The sequence below is a fragment of the Myotis davidii genome, unplaced genomic scaffold (genome assembly GCF_000327345.1).
Source record: "Myotis davidii unplaced genomic scaffold, ASM32734v1 scaffold120, whole genome shotgun sequence".
NCBI lineage: Eukaryota > Metazoa > Chordata > Mammalia > Chiroptera > Vespertilionidae > Myotis > Myotis davidii.
Genome location: NW_006294778.1, coordinates 7,295,504 through 7,316,251, shown reverse-complemented (window position 1 = coordinate 7,316,251; position 20,748 = coordinate 7,295,504). Strand labels below are relative to the sequence as shown.

Sequence of the window (20,748 nt, the reverse complement as noted above, 5' to 3'; positions counted from 1 at the left end):
ATGTTAATTTCATTGTGCCACTCCTCCCCATTGTCAGGCAAAAAGAGAATACTCAGACCTCAGAAAAATACTTTAGACCATTTAAATCATTACATCCTAAATTTTTCTCTTTTCTTTTTGAGGGTCCCCTGAAGTTTTATATTCTCTTTTGGTAAGCACTCTTCTTTGGTACCAACTGACTCTGGGCTTACTACCAGCTGTATTACAATCGACACACTACAATTTCAGGAAATACAGCAAATTTAATGTGAAGACCATGAGACTAGCTACCATCATTAGCTCTTCAAGAAAGATAAACACTGATATGTGTTTATCTTGATGTGTCCACAGTATCAAATTCAACGTCTCCCTCCTGGTAGGGTAAGGGGGGAGATGAAATAGAATACATATCTACAGGTGTCAGACTCTACAAATATTCCATTGCACCTCTCTAGCATTACTCGATATCAATATCCCTATTTCTGTCTTTGGGGAAACTGAGTGAGTTGCCTACAATCATGAGCTAGTAAAAAGCAGGGCTGAGATTTGAATTCATGTCAGTCTGACTTTTTAATTTCACCATGTGATTCTCCCACCATACTCATACCTGATACAATACTTGTGGAAGGTCACCTTCATGGGGCTATCACTTCTCTAGTGCTATCCAGGCTCCAGAGGCAAAAGCCTACAGCCCAGTAAGGCTATAATCCACAAAGGGCCTCATGGCCAGTTGTAATGCGACTAATGTCGCATATTAGTGTGTAATTAAGAAGTGACAATTAAGATGCATACAGTACTCAGTCTTGGGCACTGAGTGTCTATTTTCATTACCACTGTAGTAAATAGTAAAAAAAAAAAAAAAAAAGGCAGCAGGTAGGATGGAGTGTGAGAGGTGGAAGGAGGCTAACTAAGGGAAAATGGATTTGTTTATGGCTAAAATGTCCTACAGAGGCAGTTTTGCCTGAGTGGCATTTTTAACATTTACCCTTATTTTCATTATAATCATGTTTGTAACATTCTTTCACAATATTATGGTACTATGTGTTTGAAGAATTTTAGAACATTAATGTTCAATGGCACTTAAGTCTTCCACCAGAAAAGTACCAGGGCTCTGCTCGGACATTCTCAGTGTCAGAGAATTCACTATGTATAAGAAAATAAAGTCTTACCTTTATATTGACCAAGACATGTACTCCTACAGCTAACTTGAAATTATTCTATCAGCACGTCCGAAAGAACTGTGTGGCAACATACATTCCTAGACCAGTTCTACAGACACTTAGAAAAGTCTTTAAGTTCTGTCAGCATTTCTGTGTGAGAGACCTGGCCACACATGCTGTCACAGAGCTAATGCACTTGGGTCACTAAACATATACACACAATTTTGGTGCTTTTCCATAATGTTTCAGTTTTCAAAATCTAAAACGAATAAGCATTTCATAAAAAATTATTTAAGCTTTTTAAAAATTATCACTTAATTAACATGGAGACCAATTATGTCAGAATAATTTAAGTTCTTACTTATCCCACTCCTGAGACATGAGTGAGATACTCCTACAGGGGTCTCCAGTGAGGGGAGCCCGATTTCAATGTCATTGCTTATCCCCCAGGCCCAGCGCCTCACAAGAGAACCATTCTCCAACTTACCTGTGATTCAGAGTCACTTGGAATGCTGTTTAAAGGGCCCTTGTAATTAGTTAAAGGGCCACAAAATCCCGTAATTACAGTATTTACCCAATGATATATATTCAGACTTCTCTTACACAAATCTTAATTGCATTATCTCTGTAGAAACATCAATGATTACCACTAACAACACGAGTTTTTCTGGGAGCTTAGAAGTCACCTATCTTTAACTCCAAATTCTATAGATCTATTTAATCTACAGTTACACCTCTACTTAGTGGCAGGGTAGAGCTGGAGCCAGATCCTTTGACTCTTTCCAGAATAGTAGTTCCTTTAGTAGGACTATTACAGCCTTTTTTAGGTGTAGCTATCTGGTAATTGACACCATCCATCAGTATTAAGCAAAAAATCTTCAAAGAAAGTTTCAAATGGCCTTTACTCTGAGCCTTAATTGTAGGGAAGGGAACAGTATTTCATACGGGTAATAGATTAAATACAGATTGAAAAACTGACTATTAGTGAGACACCCTGATAGACATTCTGGAACACATGAAGATGAGTAACACACAGTTCTTGCCACACTGGAGTTGACAACTTACATGTTGCTAATCATTTTGGCCAGGAAAAATGGGACATTTCACTGAATGAGCAACAGTAGTATAGTAAGTCATCAGATTCTACAACACCTTGAAGTGCTTCATAATTAGCTCTACCTAAAATTGAAACTCTATTACTGTTAACTGGCATAGTAAAACAGCACATGGGAAAAAATATCTCAGTGTGCTAAATCAATATACTTATAATTGATATTGTTTAGAGGTTGTGGTTGTTTGATATGAATAAAAGGAAATAACTTATAGCTGCTGTTGTTATGATAAACCAAAATTATCTAAAGACTCCTATCATTTTCTAGCTCGGTCCTGTGCACATTTATTCATTTATAACATACAGGAGAGATTTCCTTACTTGTGGCCTCACCATTCATTTCTTCAAGTTCACTGTTAATTCCAACATCTATGGAACTCATTATTTTGTCAATCTGCAAGAAACAAAAAGCATATAAGTGAATGATTACATTCACCGTTAGCATTGCATTTTAAAATAACTTTCAAATGCTACAAGCATATACCGGTGGGGAAAAAGTAGGTTTACAGTGGTGAGTACAGAGTTTATTCTTGTATTATTAATTATGGTATTACTTTCCATTCGCACAAGTATAATCCCACTTTTCTCCACCGTGTATTCTTGATGTTACTACCACTGCAATACCACAATTAAGAGACTGACAGACAAAGGTTTAAAGGGAAACATACATCTCGTGAATTGCTTTTAAAAACATAAATTATGTTTCCCTTTCTTAAGCTTTGAAAATCAACTTTTCTTTGTATTTCCTAAAATGAACTTTGTTTGGAACTACCTGGGTCAGGACATTAGGAATTGTGCATTCTTTAGAATCAGAAGGGCGGGGCACGTGTCTCCTCTGACTGCTGACGGGTGGGTTTCAGTTCTTAGGCACGGCCATTGGAACCAGGTTCTCACTAAACGGTCTGACCAGCCACAAGCTGACTTGTGGCATGTAATCACAAGAATTGAGGCATGGAAACAACTTCATTCTAAGAGGTAAGTTAAATGTTAATTAATCCTGCCTCGTTCCAAAAAGAATTTCAGATGTTACTCACAGTGTTAATAAATATAAGTAAAGGATAGACTCGAACAAACTATCTCTCTAGTAGTATGAAATATATAGGAAGAAATGACTTTGTAAAAAGCTTTAGCCCTCTATGGCTGAATCCCCCTCCTTGTCATCTTAGCATCCCCGGTCAGACAGCAGGTTTCAGAAGGGACAAGAAGCATTACTTCAATGTATCATTTTGTTCACCCTGAAACAGATGCAGGGAGATTGAGTGATTTTCCCCTAACAGCTCAATTCAGAATGTCAATATCAGAACCATTCCAATTTCTAGTTCTCAGAGTATTATAGTGACCTATGGTGTTTCAACGCCCAATCCAACTGGCACAGTCTTTTGAGAGACAAAATGTGACATGTTTGAATAAAATGTCAAAGGAGACTGTGGTCCAATCTTTGAAGAATTTCAAGAAAAAAGCAAGAAATGTTTTTATTTCATGATGCAGTCCTCTTTAGGGACAAAGGATGATATTTCATAATCCTACAAGGGCCCTTGCATTCTGAATAATTCTATGAAATTAAATACTCTGTCTTTAGGTAGAGCTTAAATTGCTGATACGTGACCTCAACACATTTTTTTCTTTAAAGTCACTCTGATAGTTGTAAAAAGGAAATATTAAGTAATTTGTAAGATTATGTGGAGATCCTCTGAATATCTAAGATTCTTTAAAGAAGGGAGACAAAGAAGCTAACAAAGAGTTTAGTAAGTAAGCAAAATGATATAGGGCAGCAAAAACAAGAGATTTTTCTCAATTTGTCAGCTGCAATGCTTGGGAAGACATAATGTGAACATTCTCTTGCACCTCATAGCTAGTTATTACTTCTGCTTGATATCAATTTCTATGGAAACAATAGATTCCCCCACATGTGTGAAACTCTATTTGTTTTTAAATTATCATGTGCTGCCCCTAGAATTTTCCCTTCTACTAAGAGCTGTATGCATTGTTAATTTTTTTTTCTATTTGCCTCTGAAAGACTTATAGCTGAAAAATCCTCCCCCCAAAACCTTCCTCGATTCCAAAGCATTCATATAAAGAAGAATAAAGCTTACTTCTTCCCATTCTGAGGTGAAGGATGGCGTTCTTTCAGAATTCCCTTTCGAGCTGTGTTCAGTAGTGGAAGATTCACTCCAGTTAACTCTCGATGTTTTCTCAGTTGAAGGGTAGGCAATGAGATCAGAATCTGACTTAGACACATTTTTTGATAAGTGCATGTCAATCAGGGCTTTTGGCAATGACCTGATTCTCCCCAGGGTGCAGGCTCTCTCCACAAATCCCCCCGTGTTCACAATCCATTGGTCCCCATTCCGGGATCCACTCCTACTTGTTCTTGTACCAACAATGGTATGGTTTTCGACTTGGTTGGGTTTTTTGTGAAAAATTGTTCTACTGACCACCTTAGGTTTAATTTTCTTTACCAAAGGCTCTGAGTTATTTTCTATGGGAGACTGCTTGAAAGACAGAGGATTCTTGGCCAAAATGATTTCATCTTGTCCTTCTTCACGTTCATCTCTTTTCCTGTAGAGATGAAATGGGTTTTCAGGAGACTCACAGGCTGGAGAGGATCCATGGAGAAGGCCTGCAAATTGCCCAGGATCATATTCCTTTGGGGGATCACTGTCCTCCTGTTGAGAGAGGTCATCTGCAAAAGAAAATAAAGAGGTCAGGATATCTATAATAATAAACGTGTAATATGCTAATTAGACCGGACGACCTTCTGGACAAAGCCAGGGAGCTGTGAGGAAAGCCTGGGTCCTGGGTGCCTGCCTGCGGCTGGAGGGAAGACCGGGTCCCAGGTGCCAGAGGGAAGCCGGTGCCGGCAGCTGGGGAAAGGAAGGCCTACTATTGCACGAATTTCATGCATCGGGCCACTAGCATATTTATAAAAGAACCTGAAAGCCCTGATACAACAGCAGTGCCCTTTTGAACTTGCGCTATATCCAGGCATTTGATTTATTGCTACACAATGATATCCCCATTTTATGAAACACCCATGACTCTATTGTACTGCCTATAAAATAAATGTGCATGCGCGCGTGTGTGTGTGTGTGTGTGTGTGTGTGTGTGTGTGTGTGTGTGTGTTTGTTTGTTTCTGTGCACCAAATCTTCCTGATATATCTTAGGGAGTATTTCAAAAGTATGAATTGGGTATTAACTGAGTAATGGCATATCCCTCTCCCTTATCCCCCAGGGTGTATGTTTTATATTAAATAACAAGATTGGGTCTTCTTAATATGAGACACCCACATCCTAACCCAGTAATAAATGAGTCACTGTTCAGGTGGACATCAGGCATGTAAATCAAAGTCATGCACAATGACATCCCTCTGATCTTCTCCCAGCAAATAAATCCAGAAACAAAGCTTGAAAAGAAGTATTATTAAACACAATTTAAAGTAAATAATCCTAATATTGTTACTTTAAGTATAAAATTAAGAAAGATTCTATACAAATTATATAATTTAGACAAAAAGGATTTGTACAAGCTTAACACAGGCCAACAATGTAATCTCTATCACTAAAAAGGGAGAGACCCTTTTACAGGAAACTGATATTGAGCTGTTAACACAAAACTCTCTTTTCCTTTCTTCTCTGAAATAACATTAGTTACCTTTGAATTTCTTCAGGTCTTTGAAAAATGTAATGCATTCAAGAAACCAAAGAAAAATGCTAATTTTATAACTTTATATTTTTTCTAAGATTAAATCATAAATGTTCTCTGAAATTTAAAATATACCATACTTTTTTTATTACCTAATTTGTGTTTTAAAGATACGGTGTCAAAATCTTGGCCAAATAATTTAACAAAGAAAGTCCGTTTACTTTCTTGACAGTTCATTTTAATTCATTTAGCTAAATATTTGCTACAAAATTACCCAATAAGCCCATAACCCAGTCTTGTGAATAAAACACTGTATAGCCAATGTGGTAGATAATTAGCACAAATCCAAAGCTCACATGCTGACTCACATTCTAAAGAAGTTAGTTATTATTACAAACCCCAAACACCCACATTTTTAGAAATTAACAAGTAACATTGTGAGTAGGTATATCTATTTACTAGGTACTTAATGAGGGATTATATTGACATCATCTCATTTAAACTCAAATTAATCCTGTGAAATGATTACTAAACATCATGACTTTCTGATAGAAAGAGATATGACCAGAATACTGAATTCACATATTTACACAAATCAGCAATCACAATAGACATTTACCTAGAGGATGCTACGTAGAGACAAATTGATTTTCTTCATTGAAGTTTGGTCCCAGGTCCCTATACTGTTCTCTCCCTCGGAATTAACTGAGAAGCATGTCCCCTGACCTCACCCTTGTTCCTATTTGACTTCTCCAAACAGAAGATGTCCCCTTTCCCAGACCTATCACAATGGTATCCTGAGATGGAAGAGAAGAAGAGTGATGGGAAGAGGGGTCCAAGAGATCACAATCTAGAAGAGAAACAATTGGCACCCATCCAGTACTACTTCATCATCCCACAAAAACTCTGTCCCTATCTAGTGTAGCAACACTATGTCCTCGTCAAAAACCCCATTTTGTCCTCCCCTCGGGACTCTTCTTAAAGTAGAATAGTGTGTGTGTGTGTGTGTGGGGCGGGGGGAGGTGAGGCAAGGCAGCTCTAAACTCTCTAAAAGGGTAGTGTTTATATAAGGCTTATTCTATACATGTTCTAGAAGTCAAAATGAACACTTAAACAACTTAAATTGCAGCAGTTTCTATTGGATTCCCACACCAAATTGTCCTGGAACATATTTCCCTGTTAAGATAAAAGAAAAATCTAAGGTTCAAGGACAAGCAAGTAGACTCCCTGTGAGGAAGGATATGGTTACTCCTGTTTATGACTGTTTCAGGGATTTTGGGATAAATGGACTGAAAGGTTTTTTTTTCCTGCTTCATGGAAGTAACTGATGCTCGGAGGAAATACAACTTGGCATCCTGTTCCAATTTATTTTCTTTCTTTCTTCCTTGGCTACTTGGCTCCCCACAGCACTTTACAATGTAAGCAGGTTGATGTGGGATGACAATAATGGGTGAATAATTGTAAAGGGGAGGAGGAATTTGAAAAGGAAGTTCAGAATGTTACTTCGAAAGTTGCTGAAGAAGGCCCAATAGTTTGCGTTTGAACAGAAACCTGAAAAGAATCAGCCTGCTGCAAGAAAAAGATGCTATAAATTTCAGTCAAAAGGTTTGTGACCATGTTCATGGCAAAGAGAGTGTTAGGGGCACAATACTCAAGTTTTCTGTGGTTATTATTATTAGGTAACAATCCCCTCTGCGTTTTGACAAAAATGACTCTAATCACCACCCCAAAATTCTTTATATTGTCCAAGTCCTCGCGTCACCAGCAGTCCCTTCCCCAAGTAAAAGAGAATTCAGTCAGCTTATAAGATTTGGCTTTTGAATCACACTTCTTAGCATCATGACAGGTGGTAACATTTTTACAAATATTATCTGTTTCTTTCAGTGGCCAAACTCTGAGGATGACTGTCAAAGACAAAGAGAAGTTGACCTGAAACCTCCAGAGACACCTGTTCGGTGGACTGATTACAGCTATGACCCCGCTCTGCCCTGGCTCCCTGCAGCCATTCCTCCCACATGGCTCTGGGTGTGGCCAGGCACCTTGCTTTGGTCAGTGAGACAACAGCAAATGTGATAGGAACATTCAGAGAGCCTTGAAAAGCACTTGTTTGGTAGGCCTTGTTCTCTTGTTGCTCTTGGAACCTTGCAGCATGTGAGCAAGGCGAGGCTGGCCTGCTGGATGAGGAAATGATCCATGACCCAGCTGTCTGAAGTTGTAGGTGTTATTATTTTTCAAGTTATAAAGAGGCTTACAGACTAGGAGTTGCCACTTGGAAAAGACAGACTGTTATACTCAGATCCCAAGAGGAGGGAGATGCCATGCCACCAGAGAGACACCAGGATTGGGCAGGAGGCAGAATGGGTGAAGGAAAAGGTGGGAAGCGCCTTTATTGTGGTGCCTTTGGGAAACCATAAGCAGTTTTAGGGTTGGCTATTTTGACCCTAGGGCATAGGCACTGTCACTAGTGGTCTGGTGTGTGGTGTTGGTGTGATTAGGGCAGGTGGATGGTAGCTCCCTGTGAGAACCTGAGAAAGGGTGCTGTTGGGATAGGGCTCTGGATTGGCTGGTTTGCATATGAAAGGCATGTATGTAGGTGGGTTTTTTATCCCTGAGAATTTGCTAGCCCTGGGAGGGGCCACCCTTCCAGAGTCAACAAGGTCCCAAGATGTCAAAGCATCAAACAAAACAAAACAAATAAAAAGGCACCTTAATATCCCAGCCACCCACCCTTACCTCGGTCCATAATCAGCAAAATTCCAGTTGGGTCTAGGTAGTTTCGCCATAAACATTTTTGCCACAAGTATGTTTGCTGCAAACATTTTTTGTTGCCAACATTGGCCATAAGGCCATTTTGCCATAAAAGTTAAAATAACTGGCTGACAGTTTGGTTTACATTTGGCAAACTTCATGTTTTTTGTCAGTTTGGTTTCATTCTCCATTGAGGAAGTTCTCTCAGTACTCCCATTTGCATCTTATATAAATTTTAGCCCTCATAATGGTCTATACTGTGATGAGTAGACATAGTAGTCTTAAAATACTGGATGACAATAACTACGTATAAAGCCAGATTGCAAAGCTATGTGTAAAGTTAGATAACATACCATAGTAGAAAATGATAATATATCAGCAGTTTTTGTAAATCCTTTGGTGAGCACAGTCATCCCTCACACCTGTCAAAAGCTACATATGGCAAATATAAAACAGGCAGCTAATTCACAAGTCTTCCAGAGCATTAATTACCAATTCTTTAACTGGAAACTGATACCACTTTTAAATTTTTTTAATTTATTGACTTTGAGAGAGAGGGAGGGGAGGAGGAGAGAGAGACACATCAATTTTGTTCCACTTATTTATGCATTCATGGGTTGATTCTTGCATGTGCCCTGACCAGGAATCAAACCTGCAACCCTGGCACATTGGGACAACCCTCTAACCAACTGAGCTACCTGGCCAAGGCTGACACATATTTTAATAAAGAAAAAAAGTGCAGAGCCAAAAGAGAAGACAAATCCATAATCAAAAAGAAAAAGGAAGAAAAATGTGTAATATAATGAGCAAAAACTCTCAAAGACAATGTATTTTCATTTTTCGCAGCAGAGTTTTAGATTTTGTTATTAATTTTTAAATGTTTCATTGTGTCCTTTAATGCTCCTCTTTCATTGTTTGTTCTTTTATCTTTTACCACGAATTGTCTTACAGCAAAGATGTTTACTGCAAAACTACAGGACATGCTTCCAAATATGCGAGGGAGGCCATCCAGAACTGACCAGCCCCAGGCGAGTCAGCCTATGAACCACAAATGCATGCATGAGCCCAGCCAAGATCAGTTGAAGCTGACCCAAACCAGAACCCCCGCCAGAATCATGAGCTGACCAAATGGCTATCATTTTAAGCCATTAAGTTTTGGGGCAGTTTGATATATAGCAGTGCATAACTGATTCTGCCTGTATTCCAACTTTTAAAGAAGAATTAATACATTTTTCAAATATCCATCAGTGTTGTGAAGACTGAGTGAAAGAATAGAAGTAAGCCTGTGGCACAGAACACATTAAGCATGTGTTCATGTTATTATAATAATAATTTTTTAACCTACAGGGTTTCATTTTTACAAAGAAATGCTGTAGTAATTAATTATATCAGGCACTCAACACAGATTGGTATTTTTGGCATGGTAAACATGGGATTTACTCCTTTGTTTCTGCTTGTTTGTTTTTAAAAAGTATACTGCATTTTGGAAAGAATATTTGCATTTTATTACTATTTCTTTAGATGAAACCGAGGAAAAGTATACAGATTAAACTGTTTTTATAACTTGTCTCATTGGATTTCACACTTCTCTTTTGATAAGTGGTTATTTCATGCCAAAGTACAGAACTAAATATGTGTGAATTCCAATCTGATAGTTATTCAAAGCACCATTAGCATTTCAAAGAAAAGTCAGAGTAAGTACCCAGTAGTAAGCAGTTCAGTCTCCCTTGATCCATCTTTGCCCTGATCTTTATCAGCCATACAAATACCTGAATAACAATAAAACTGAAAATGTCATGTTAAGATAAAAACAAATAATAGAAAACAAGCTATTTCTTCTTCTATTATAGACCCTACCTTCTGAGTATTGGGTCATTGCATTCCTCTTTAGAAAATAAAAATGTCTTCTTTTCAGGGATTCTAGTGCTGATATTGATATTATAGAAATTCTAAGTTCATTTTACAAATATGCATAAATGCCTTCTGTGTACCAGGCACTGTCCTATGTGTCAACGTTTCAGCAGTGGCAGAACAATGCCCTGCCCTCAAGGTGATGATATTCCAATGAAGGAAACAATTGCAGGCAAATCAAAAGAATCTAATTTCTGATGATGGTAGGTTCTATACAGAGAATAAAGCAAGTGATGAGATAGGAATTGCTATTGCCAGCCCAGGAAAGAAGGTATGGAAATCCTCTCAGGCTATTCTGAAGGCCAGTGTAGCCACAAAAAAGTGGTGAGAGGGTGGTGTATGAGCCAGCGGTCTTCAGAGAAAGGGAGAGAGAGAGAAGTATAGTTGCAGTCTGGAACCAATGGCCTGAGAACCAGAATTGATGGTGTATGCAGTTCTAGTCTAAAGAGCCATGTTCCAGGTTGAGTCCAGACAGGAAAACGGTTGATGTACTACTTCAAAGAGTGTCAGGCAGTAAGAGTTCTCCCTTGTTCAGTGTGGGGGCCAGCCTTTTGGTTGTATTCAGGCCTTCAACTGATTAGATGAGGCCCACCCATATTAGGGAGGTCACCTGAATTTACTCAGTCTACCCACTTAAATCTCATCCAAAAACATCCTCATAGAAATACCTAGAATAATGTTTGACCAAATATCTTGGCACCCCATGGCCCAGTGAAGTTGACACATAAAATGAACTACCACAGGTGGATAGAAGGGATGAAGATGAGGTCAGAGATAAAGGCAGGAGTAAGATTGACATGGTCTGATTTACACCTTTAAAAGATCACTTGCTATTTCTGATGGCCAGAATATGACAATAATGTAGTATCTTCCCTTGTCCCCTCATAAAAACAATATATATGAATGTAAAAAAATAAAATGTCGCCAAAACCAGTTTGGCTCATTGGATAGAGCGTCGGCCTGCGGACTGAAGGGTCCCAGGATCGATTCCGGTCAAGGGCATGTGCCTTGGTTGCGGGCACACCCCCAGTAGGAGATGTGCAGGAGGCAGCTGGTTGATGTTTCTCTCTCATCGATGTTTCTAACTCTCTATCTCTCTCCCTTCCTCTCTGTAAAAAATCAATAAAATATATTTTTTAAAAAAGTAAAAATAAATAAATAAAATGTCAGCACATGGTAGCAAACAGCAACAGCACAATCCCACAAGCCAAGTGCAAGTATATCCTCAATAAGGCAGGGATCAATCAGTATGGTCCTGGACAATGGGTGGGCATAGTCAAATCACGTGATGATGGCTGGGTCCAGAACCAGACTAGCAGTTGCGAGCTGCAATAGTAAAAAGAAAAGAAAATTTTATGGAGCCTGCAAACCACAGGACCCAGAAATTGCGATTAGATTGATTCCAAAATGGAAAGGGCCTGGCACTCAGCAGGATACTTGAGAACAACCAGCAAAACTTGAAAAAAAAAATCCTGCAAAAGAACAACAGAAAGCATAAGCTATTGAAGATCTCAGAAATATCCAACAAATCCATGCCTTTGGCAGGCTAGAGACTCACACTGAAGAAAAACTTTCAGGAGCAGAATCCAAACTGAACGGGGTGAAAACACCAGAGCTCTCAGGGAGTAAAATGTTTCCTATAATGAGGAGGCAGGAGTGGCAGGGAAGGCAGAGGTCCAGAGGTGGGGGACCTTGAATGTAATAATAGCAAAATACAGTTTCACTTGTGAGGGCACTGCTTTGGAAAGCAAGGTTCATGGAACTCTGGAGAATGCTGAGGTTAACGACAGGAAGCCTTTCTGAATTAAGCAGAGAAGTACCCATACTTCTTAACACCTCACAGTAATAACAAAGGAGAAAGTCCTTGAGCTGTGGAGTGGGGACAGCTGCTGAGGTGCATGCCTGCTCTCCCACGGAGACCTCTTCTGGATAGTCCACGACATCTCTTCTCATGAAGTATGGAGAAAATAATTTTTTTGGTGGAATCCTATTTAAAGACATTGCAAGAGAAAGAAATGAAATGAATGTCTAACAGCTAATGAAAACAAACCAGAAATGTAGCCCCAAAGCAATCAAAAGCTGTAACCTAAAATTCAAAATTATATAAAAGAAATTTTAAAAATGGTCAAAGTTCTGGAAGAACAGTCTAAACTACATGTAAGTAGAAGAGCTCAGAAAAGAGGCATCTGGTCTTTCTTGTTTTGTTGATGGTTTCTTTCACTGTGCAGAAGCTTTTTATTTTTACGTAGTCCCATTTGTTTATTTTCTCCTTAGTTTCCATTGCCCTAGGAGCTGTATCGGTAAGATATTGCTACGACAAATGTCTGCTATTTTGCTGCCTAAGGCTTCTTCTAGGATTTTTATGGTTTCCTGTCTTGTGTTTAAACCCTTTATCCATTTTGAGTTATTTTTGTGTATTGTGTAAGTTGGTGGTCTAGTTTCATTTTTTTGCATGTATCTGTCCAATTTTCCCAACACCATTTATTAAAGAGTCTGTCTTGACCCCACTATATGCTCTTGCCTCCTTTGTCAACTATTAATTGAGTATAATGGCTTGGGTTGATGTCTGGGATCTCTGTTCTGTTCCATTGGTCTATATGTTTGTTCTTGTGCCAGTACCAGGCAGTTTTGAGAACAGTGGCTTTGTGAGAACATATTTAACAATGATCTCTGATAAGGGTTTAATCTCCAAAATTTATAGGGAACTCATACAACTTAACAAAAGGAAGATAAGCAATCCAATAAAAAAAAAAATGGGGAAAGGACCTAAACAGACACTTTTTGAAAGGGGACATACAGAAAGCCAAGAGACATATGAAAACATGCTCAAAGTCACTAATCATCTGGGAGATGCAAACCAAAACAACAGTGAGGTACAATCTCACACCTGTCAGAATGGCTATCATCAACAAATTAACAAACGACAAGTGCTGGAGAGGATGCAGAGAATAACAAACCCTCTTGCACTGCTGTTGGGAATGCAGACTAGTGCAGCTACTGTGGAACACAGTATGGCATTTCCTCAAAAAATTAAAAATGGAACTTCCATTAGACCCAGTAATCCCACTTCTAGGAATATATCCCAAGAAAACAGAAACACCAATCAGAAAGGATATATGCACCCCTATGTTCATAGTCACACAATTTACAATAGCTAAGACAGTGGTGGGCAAACTTTTTGTGAGTGCGTGCCAAAACAAGCAAAATCTCAGACTCAAAATTCTTCTGTGTACCAACCCTAATTTTTTGAGAACATGTTACGCCTACTTGATATCTCTTAAGGTGTACATATGTGAAGAACCTTGAAAAAATAATAAAATTCATTCAAGCGACAAAAACACAGTATATGATGGGGAAAATACATTTATTTTTTAATGTATACATGTATACTGATAGTCCGACAGAAAATTTTATGACTCCCTTTGATATTATCAGTGGGACTTTTGCTGCTGCATCACTGATGACAGAGATTTTACATCAGGTTTATATTTTGTGACCTTCAGAGATATGCACCAGCTACTACTTTCATCCGTCAGGCTACTCCTATCATGAGACTTAACAAAATTCATCACTGAGAACAAAGATTCACAAGCATATGTGGATGAAACCAAAACACTGGTCAGATCTAGGAAGGCAGGGAGAGTTAAGGCAGAGGCATAGATATTGCTCTTCCCCTCTCTCATCAATCCATGTCTATGGTCTTTAAGATAACTTGTTATGTAAAATTATTTATTTATCTAAGATGCACCTACACTGAATTTATCTGAAAAATAAAAAAGTCGATATTAAGAAAAAAATTGTAAATGGAAGATTATAAGAGGGGGTTTCGCGTGCCAGCAAAAGTTCCTGGCGTGCCATGTTTGCCCACCCCTGAGCTAAGATTTGGAAACAGCCTAAGTGCCCATCAGCAAATGAGTGGATTAGAAAACTGTGGTACATCTACACAATGGAATACTATGCTGCTGTAAAAAAGAATGAATTCTTACCATTTGCAACAGCATGGGTGGAACTGGAGAACATTATGCTAAGTGAAATAAGCCAGTCAGAGAAAGATAAGTATCACATGATCTCACTCATTTTGTAGAATATAATAAACAACATAAACTGATAAACAAAATAGAAACAGAGTCATAGAAGCATTGAACAGACTGTCCAACCTATGAGGGGGTAAAAGATCAACCAAAGTACTTGTATGCATGCATATGAGCATAACCAATGGACACAGACTGGGGGTGAGGAGGAGCGGGGGAGAGGGGGCAGCCAGGGAGAGGTCAACGGGGAAAAAAGGAGACTTATGTAATATTTTAAACAATAAAGAATTTAAATTAAAATAAAAAAAGAAGCAGCTGGTCATTCTCTTTGCTCTTCCCCTTTCACTCCATGAGCAGCTCAGTCTTAATGTCATTAGATTGAGAAGGCTGAGACAGACAACTGTACCTTCCATGGAGAGGGGGGTATGCAGTGGCCCAGAGTAGGGTACCAGCCCCCAAGTAGGGTAATGGTAGTACTCATGTTTGAGCCAAGCAGGATTAAGGGGGCAGTAGCCCAGTGCCAGGGCCCAGGAAGGGTAAGGAGGGAATCCAAGAACAGGGAGTAACCTAGCGCAAAAGGAGTCAGAAACTGAGCAAGGCGAGAGGGTATCCCTGTATAAGCGCAGCCTAGTCAGGGATGTCAAAATCAAACAGGGTGAGGAAGGTGTTCATATCCAGCAGGAAAGTGTTCCTGCCTTGGGTAGGTTCGCATGAGCTGTCAGAGCCCAACAGGAGAAAGGGGGGTGACCACGTGTGGGGATGGCCTGCCAGAAGGTGCAGAGTCTCAAGAAATGAGTGGGATGTTGACAAAGAGAAATAAATTGGCCTAAGGCATCAAGTCTCAGTCAGGGTGAGAAATGTCTGAGTGGGAAGGAGGTGGCCGTGGATATGGGTTGATCAAATAAGCAATTACATTAAGGTTCAGGGGAGCCAGATTTCTCACTGCTGAAGAGGAATTTTTTTAAATATGAGAAGGGAGAAAACGAGAGTGAACTTCATGATATTAGATTAGAATTGGAAATAATCAAGATAGAGATAGAGATAGACGTGAATATGTATTTATGCATGCGTGTGTGTATATATGTATACTAGTGGCCCAGTGCACAAAATTCATGCATGGGCAAGGGGTGTCACTCAGCCTGGCCTGCACCCTCTCCAATCTGGGACCCCGAGGGGGATGTGTGACTGCCGGTTTAGGCCCAATGCCAAAGGGCCTAAACCGGCAATCAGACATCCCTCTCGCAATCCAGGACTGCTGGTGCCTAACTGCTCACCTGCCTGCCTGCTTGATCACCCTGAACCATTCTGCCTGCTGGCCTGCTCAACCCCAACTGCTCCCTCACTGGCCTTCTCATCCCCAACTGCCCCCCCGCCCTTGCCAGCCTGATCGCCCCTAACTGCCCCTCCCTGCTGGCCTAATTGCCCCCAACTACCCCCTCCTTGCCAGCCTGATCACTCCCATCTGCCCTTCCCTCCTGGCCAGATCGCCCCTAACTGCCTCTGCCTCAGCCCTGCCACCATGGCTTTGTCCAGAAGGAAGTCCGGAAGGTCTCCCAGTCTAATTAGCATATTACCCTTTTATTAGTACAGATAGAGGCCTAGTGCATGGATGGGGGCCAGCTGGTCTGCCCTGAAGGGGGTCCTGGATCAGGGTGGGGGTCCACAATGTGGGGGGTGCCACCCTGGGTGAGGGGCTGGGGTGGTTTGCAGGGAGACCTTCCAAATGTGGTTTGCAGGCTGGCCATGCCCCCATTGGGGTGAGGGTCCCCGCTGGGGGGCATGGCCAGCCTGGGGGCGGTTTGCAAGCTGGCCAAGACCCTGGCTTTGTCTGGAAGGACATTTGGAAGGTCTCCCAGTCTAATTAGCATATTACTCTTTTATTAGTATATATGTGTGTGTGTGTGTATTACCTAACTGTCCCCTAAGAGGACCTGGGAAATTGAAACCCCAATAGCAATAAGTAAATTCCAAATTTTGGTTTCTAAATATATTTTCCACTAAAAAAAAAACACAGGGATTCATTGGAAAATGACTGATATCAGGGCCAGGGTGGGGTAAGTGCAAGGTGAGCCTGGAACACCTTGTGCCAGAAAACAAGGCAGGACTCAAAGAATGATGAGGCACGTCAGGAGGCTCGAGTAGCCAGCCTGAATGGGCTCCATTGGTTAAATTGGAGGAACAAAATAAATAACTGTAGAGGATTATAACTCATTAAATAAAATAGAAAAACATGAGCTCATTAGGAATGGGGAATTTCCTCTCCTATATATCCATTATGATTTCATCATGTCTCTGATTAGATGTGGATTAACCTTCTTATTCCATCCTTCACACCTTTCATGTCTCCAATAGTTTTTGCCTCTTTGGCCCTCTGTGCTATATGTTAGATAATTTCTTCAAATTAATTTTTCAATTCCCCCAATTCTATTTTCAACTCTGCCCAATCTGCTGTTTATCTGTTTATTTAGAACTTCAAAATTAATTTCAAGCATTATATCTTCCACATCTAGAAATGGCATTTATTTTTTCAAATGTGCCTATTACTTACTGACAGTCCTTGTTTTTACTCATCTTTTTATCTCCTTAAACACTTTATTTTCTATTTTCAGTAACAATATCTATAGTCACTGGGGACTATATATGCCTTTGTTAGTTTTGCTGTTACTTATAGTGGTATGCTTTCCAAGGTGATTAGAAATGATGTATTGTTACTCCATTAGTTGATCTTAATCTATGGAAGCTTTCAATCTGAGCAAAGAAGGTTTCTTCCACAGAAAATTTATATTTACCTTCAGTTTCCCTGAATAGTCTTAATGCAGCTTTCTAACTTTCCCACTTAACCAAGGTAAAGTGTCTCAATAGCAGTGCTATTACTGACATCTGCACTTGGTGCAACAGTGACTCACTTGTCTTCTAACACACTTTCTTAGAGAACCAAGGTTGTTAGAGCAGGCATTGTCTCAGAGAACTGCCCCGTTGTTCTTCTGAATAAAGATCTCTCAATCTGCCGTAATACTTTGTAGCAAAATATTTTTATTGTTCAAATGTACATCCATAAAGGTTCCAATTTTTTAAAAAAAAACCAGTTTATTAGGACCCAAAAGTTTTAAATATGACTCTTTAAATGATTTGTGCCCTACTAAATAGGTAGAGTTAATAATGAGTTGCTTGATGTGCATGGTAGTATTGTGTAATGTATGATGCAATATACAAATCAATAAATTATCTTGAGAATTATGTAAATGAAGAACATGCTTACTATGGACTCAAAGCAAATATTTTTTTAATAAGATCCCTCTAAAATGTATATTTATAAAGAACACAAAATTCATGGAGGCTTGGTAATTTTTAAAGCATTCCAACTATTATGATATTCAGGAAAAAAGATAATATGCGAATTAACCATAGAGTATATTTTGTATTTAAATTCTAGATCAACTAAAGAGAAGAGCTAAATTTTCAGAACATATACTGTCAACATGTCTCAACAGGCTTTTAAAGAAGTGCTGAGTATTATCAGAAAAATTTGGGAGAAGTGCTACTTTTTTCATTTATAATGTAAATTATATGAATTTATTGTAGTCTACTCATCTGCCTTGATTTCATAGTCATGGAGCTCATGAGCTCTAGATAGTATGTCCATTTACATCCAAATATTAAGAATGTCTTTCTGGCTCACCTACACATTGATATAAAAGTGAGAATCAATCAGATAATGTTAGTCACAGAATATAGAAGACAGAATTTATATTCTCTTAATTCCCCAAGGTAAAAAAAAAATCAATGAAAGTTTCTAAAATACATAAAATTAATTCAAGTAAATGCAAACTCCCTGGAAACGATTTTACCTCAAAAATTGCAAAGGCTAAGATTCCACACTAGGTGAAGAAAGAGAAGGAACATTTATTGTCTGCCTTCTATGTTCAATGCCATTCTATCACATTTAATCCTCATGTAAGTCTCTCCCTTATCTGTGGTTTCACTTTCCATGATCTGGACAATTCCAGAAATAAATAATTTTTAAGTTGTAAATTGTGCACTGCTCTGAGCCACTTGATGCAATTTTGGGCCACCCTATTCCATCCCACCCAGGTTGTGGATCACCCCACTGTCCAGCCTATCAATGTTGATAAACTATCCACCCTTTAATCTCTTAGCTGCCATCTTGGTTATCAGACTGACTGTCAGGGTAGCTCAGTGCTGGTACTGAAGTTACCCTTATATTACTTAGTGATGGCCCCAAAGCACAAGAGTAGTGATGCTGGACATATGCCAAGGAGAAGCCATAAAGTGCTTCCTTTAAGTAAAAAGGTATATGTTCCTGACTTAATAAGGAAAGGGGGAAAAACATAAGCTGAGATTGCTAAGATCTAGAGTAAGAATGAATCATTTATCTGTGAAATTGCATAATTTATAAATTAAACTCAATCATAGGTATGTTTGTATAGGAGAAAACATAGTATGTAGGGTTTGGCACTATGTGTGGTTTTAGGTATCCATTGGTGGTCTTGGAACATATCCCCTGTGAATCATGGGGGACTAGTGTATTATGACCTTTAAAAGGAAAAGGAATCACACAGCTAATACTAGTAGATACAGGAGCCAGTATAGGACACAAATGTGGCCAGTCCAAAGCCTGCTTTTTTCTGTTCCATTCCAAGGCTTTGTGCTTATGGCTCACTACAGAATTTTCTATGGCATCAGCCCAACGTGCTGTACCCTGCCCTGCGTTGTCCTATCTGAGTATTACTGGAGTTTGAAAACCACCCAGTGTGTTCTTTTTCAGGTACCAGTAGTGACCTTGGGGTATTTTTTCTGATTGTACCATTAGCCCAAAGGTCCTTACTATGCTTGGATGCTATATGACATTGGATGCAGCAAATAATAAAATTTCCCTCCCCTAAACAATTTAAGATCAGCAGCTGTCTTTCAGAAAATGCATCCAGGTGAAGTCTGTTGTTTTCTGCTCTATTAGCCCCTATACTCTGCCAGACTCAGCATTTAATGCCGAAGCCAGAGGATGCTGGAGTTCTGGCAGCTCCTGGACCAGAACAGACCATGCCGTTTGGCTCCAATTTCACACATTTATAATCTTTTCTCTTGCTCCCTTTGCTCAATAGAAGAGAGGGGCTGGGGGCCAATTTCCCCACCGTTTATAGCAAATCCCAAGGCTCCCTCGTTTCCAGCTGCTGAACTGCCTGGGCAGACTGTATTACTAAATTATTGTATCTTTTTGGTAGAGTGCCTGATCTGTCTTGGCATGGGCTTCGCATTGAAAGGAGCTCCTGTTGCAAGCAAAGGAAGCTAAGAGACATTCGCCCTTCCCACACGCCTTTCCTCTGTTACCCTCAACCACTAGCTTCTTTGTTTCCCGTGTAGAAGCCAAGTTCATAGGGGCAGTTTCTCATCTATCTCTGACCCCCTAGGGAGCTAGGGATTTCAAAGAGTGTTCTGTGCTAGGAGTAGTTCCCATAGCCTAGAGCCAGATGAATAAATGGCCTATAGTGAATAACTACATTGGAAACCAAGAGGTTTTGTTTTTCTCTTCCCAAAATGTATTTCTTTGTAATAGTGTGGTCACTGTACCCATGTATTTTCCCAAACAGAAGATTCTGTATTGGGGGAAGAGAGGAAAGAACCCCTTTAACTCAAGTCTATTGTTTTCAAGTGTTTTTGGTCCTTTGGTTTTAACATTTTTAAAACACTCTCCGTTTTTATATTCTCCCAACTGGTTAGGAAAGTGAAATGAAGAACTGCTCTGGAGAAATGGAACAAACAAACACAAAATACCCCAAGGTCACTGCCGGTACCTGAAGGAAAAAAACACTGGGTGGTTTTATTTGAAGAGTATAAAAATGAAAGTAATTTTACAATATAAAAAGGATGAAAATTATGTTTAATTACTTTAAAATACATAATCACTGTGATTCAATTTTCAAAAGATCTATCCTAAATGTGAACTCAAAGTCACCCAAACATCCTCAATAAAAGCTCTGGGAATGTAATGCATTCAGATGTATCCTGTAAATTTTCTATTCCTCTAAGCAACGAGTCGCCTAGATTTTTGTCACATGCATCCCAAGAGATGTCTCATTTCAAAAGAACAGGAGAGTCATCAAAAGCATGATCCCATTAACAAGAAAATATACAGAAATGTAAGAGATA

General features: G+C 39.4%; 1 protein-coding gene across 1 annotated transcript in view; it reads right to left on the bottom strand.

The window, feature by feature from the left end:
* LOC102759493 (ankyrin repeat and sterile alpha motif domain-containing protein 1B) overlaps positions 1 to 20,748 on the bottom strand; it is a 553,884-nt gene that overhangs the window by 183,984 nt on the left and 349,152 nt on the right. The window contains exons 13-14 of the mRNA XM_015567586.1: positions 4,344 to 4,933; positions 2,572 to 2,644 (exon numbers count right to left, since the gene is read on the bottom strand). Of these exons, the coding sequence (XP_015423072.1) occupies positions 2,572 to 2,644; positions 4,344 to 4,933 (663 nt within the window). The remainder of the gene's footprint in view (positions 1 to 2,571; positions 2,645 to 4,343; positions 4,934 to 20,748) is intronic.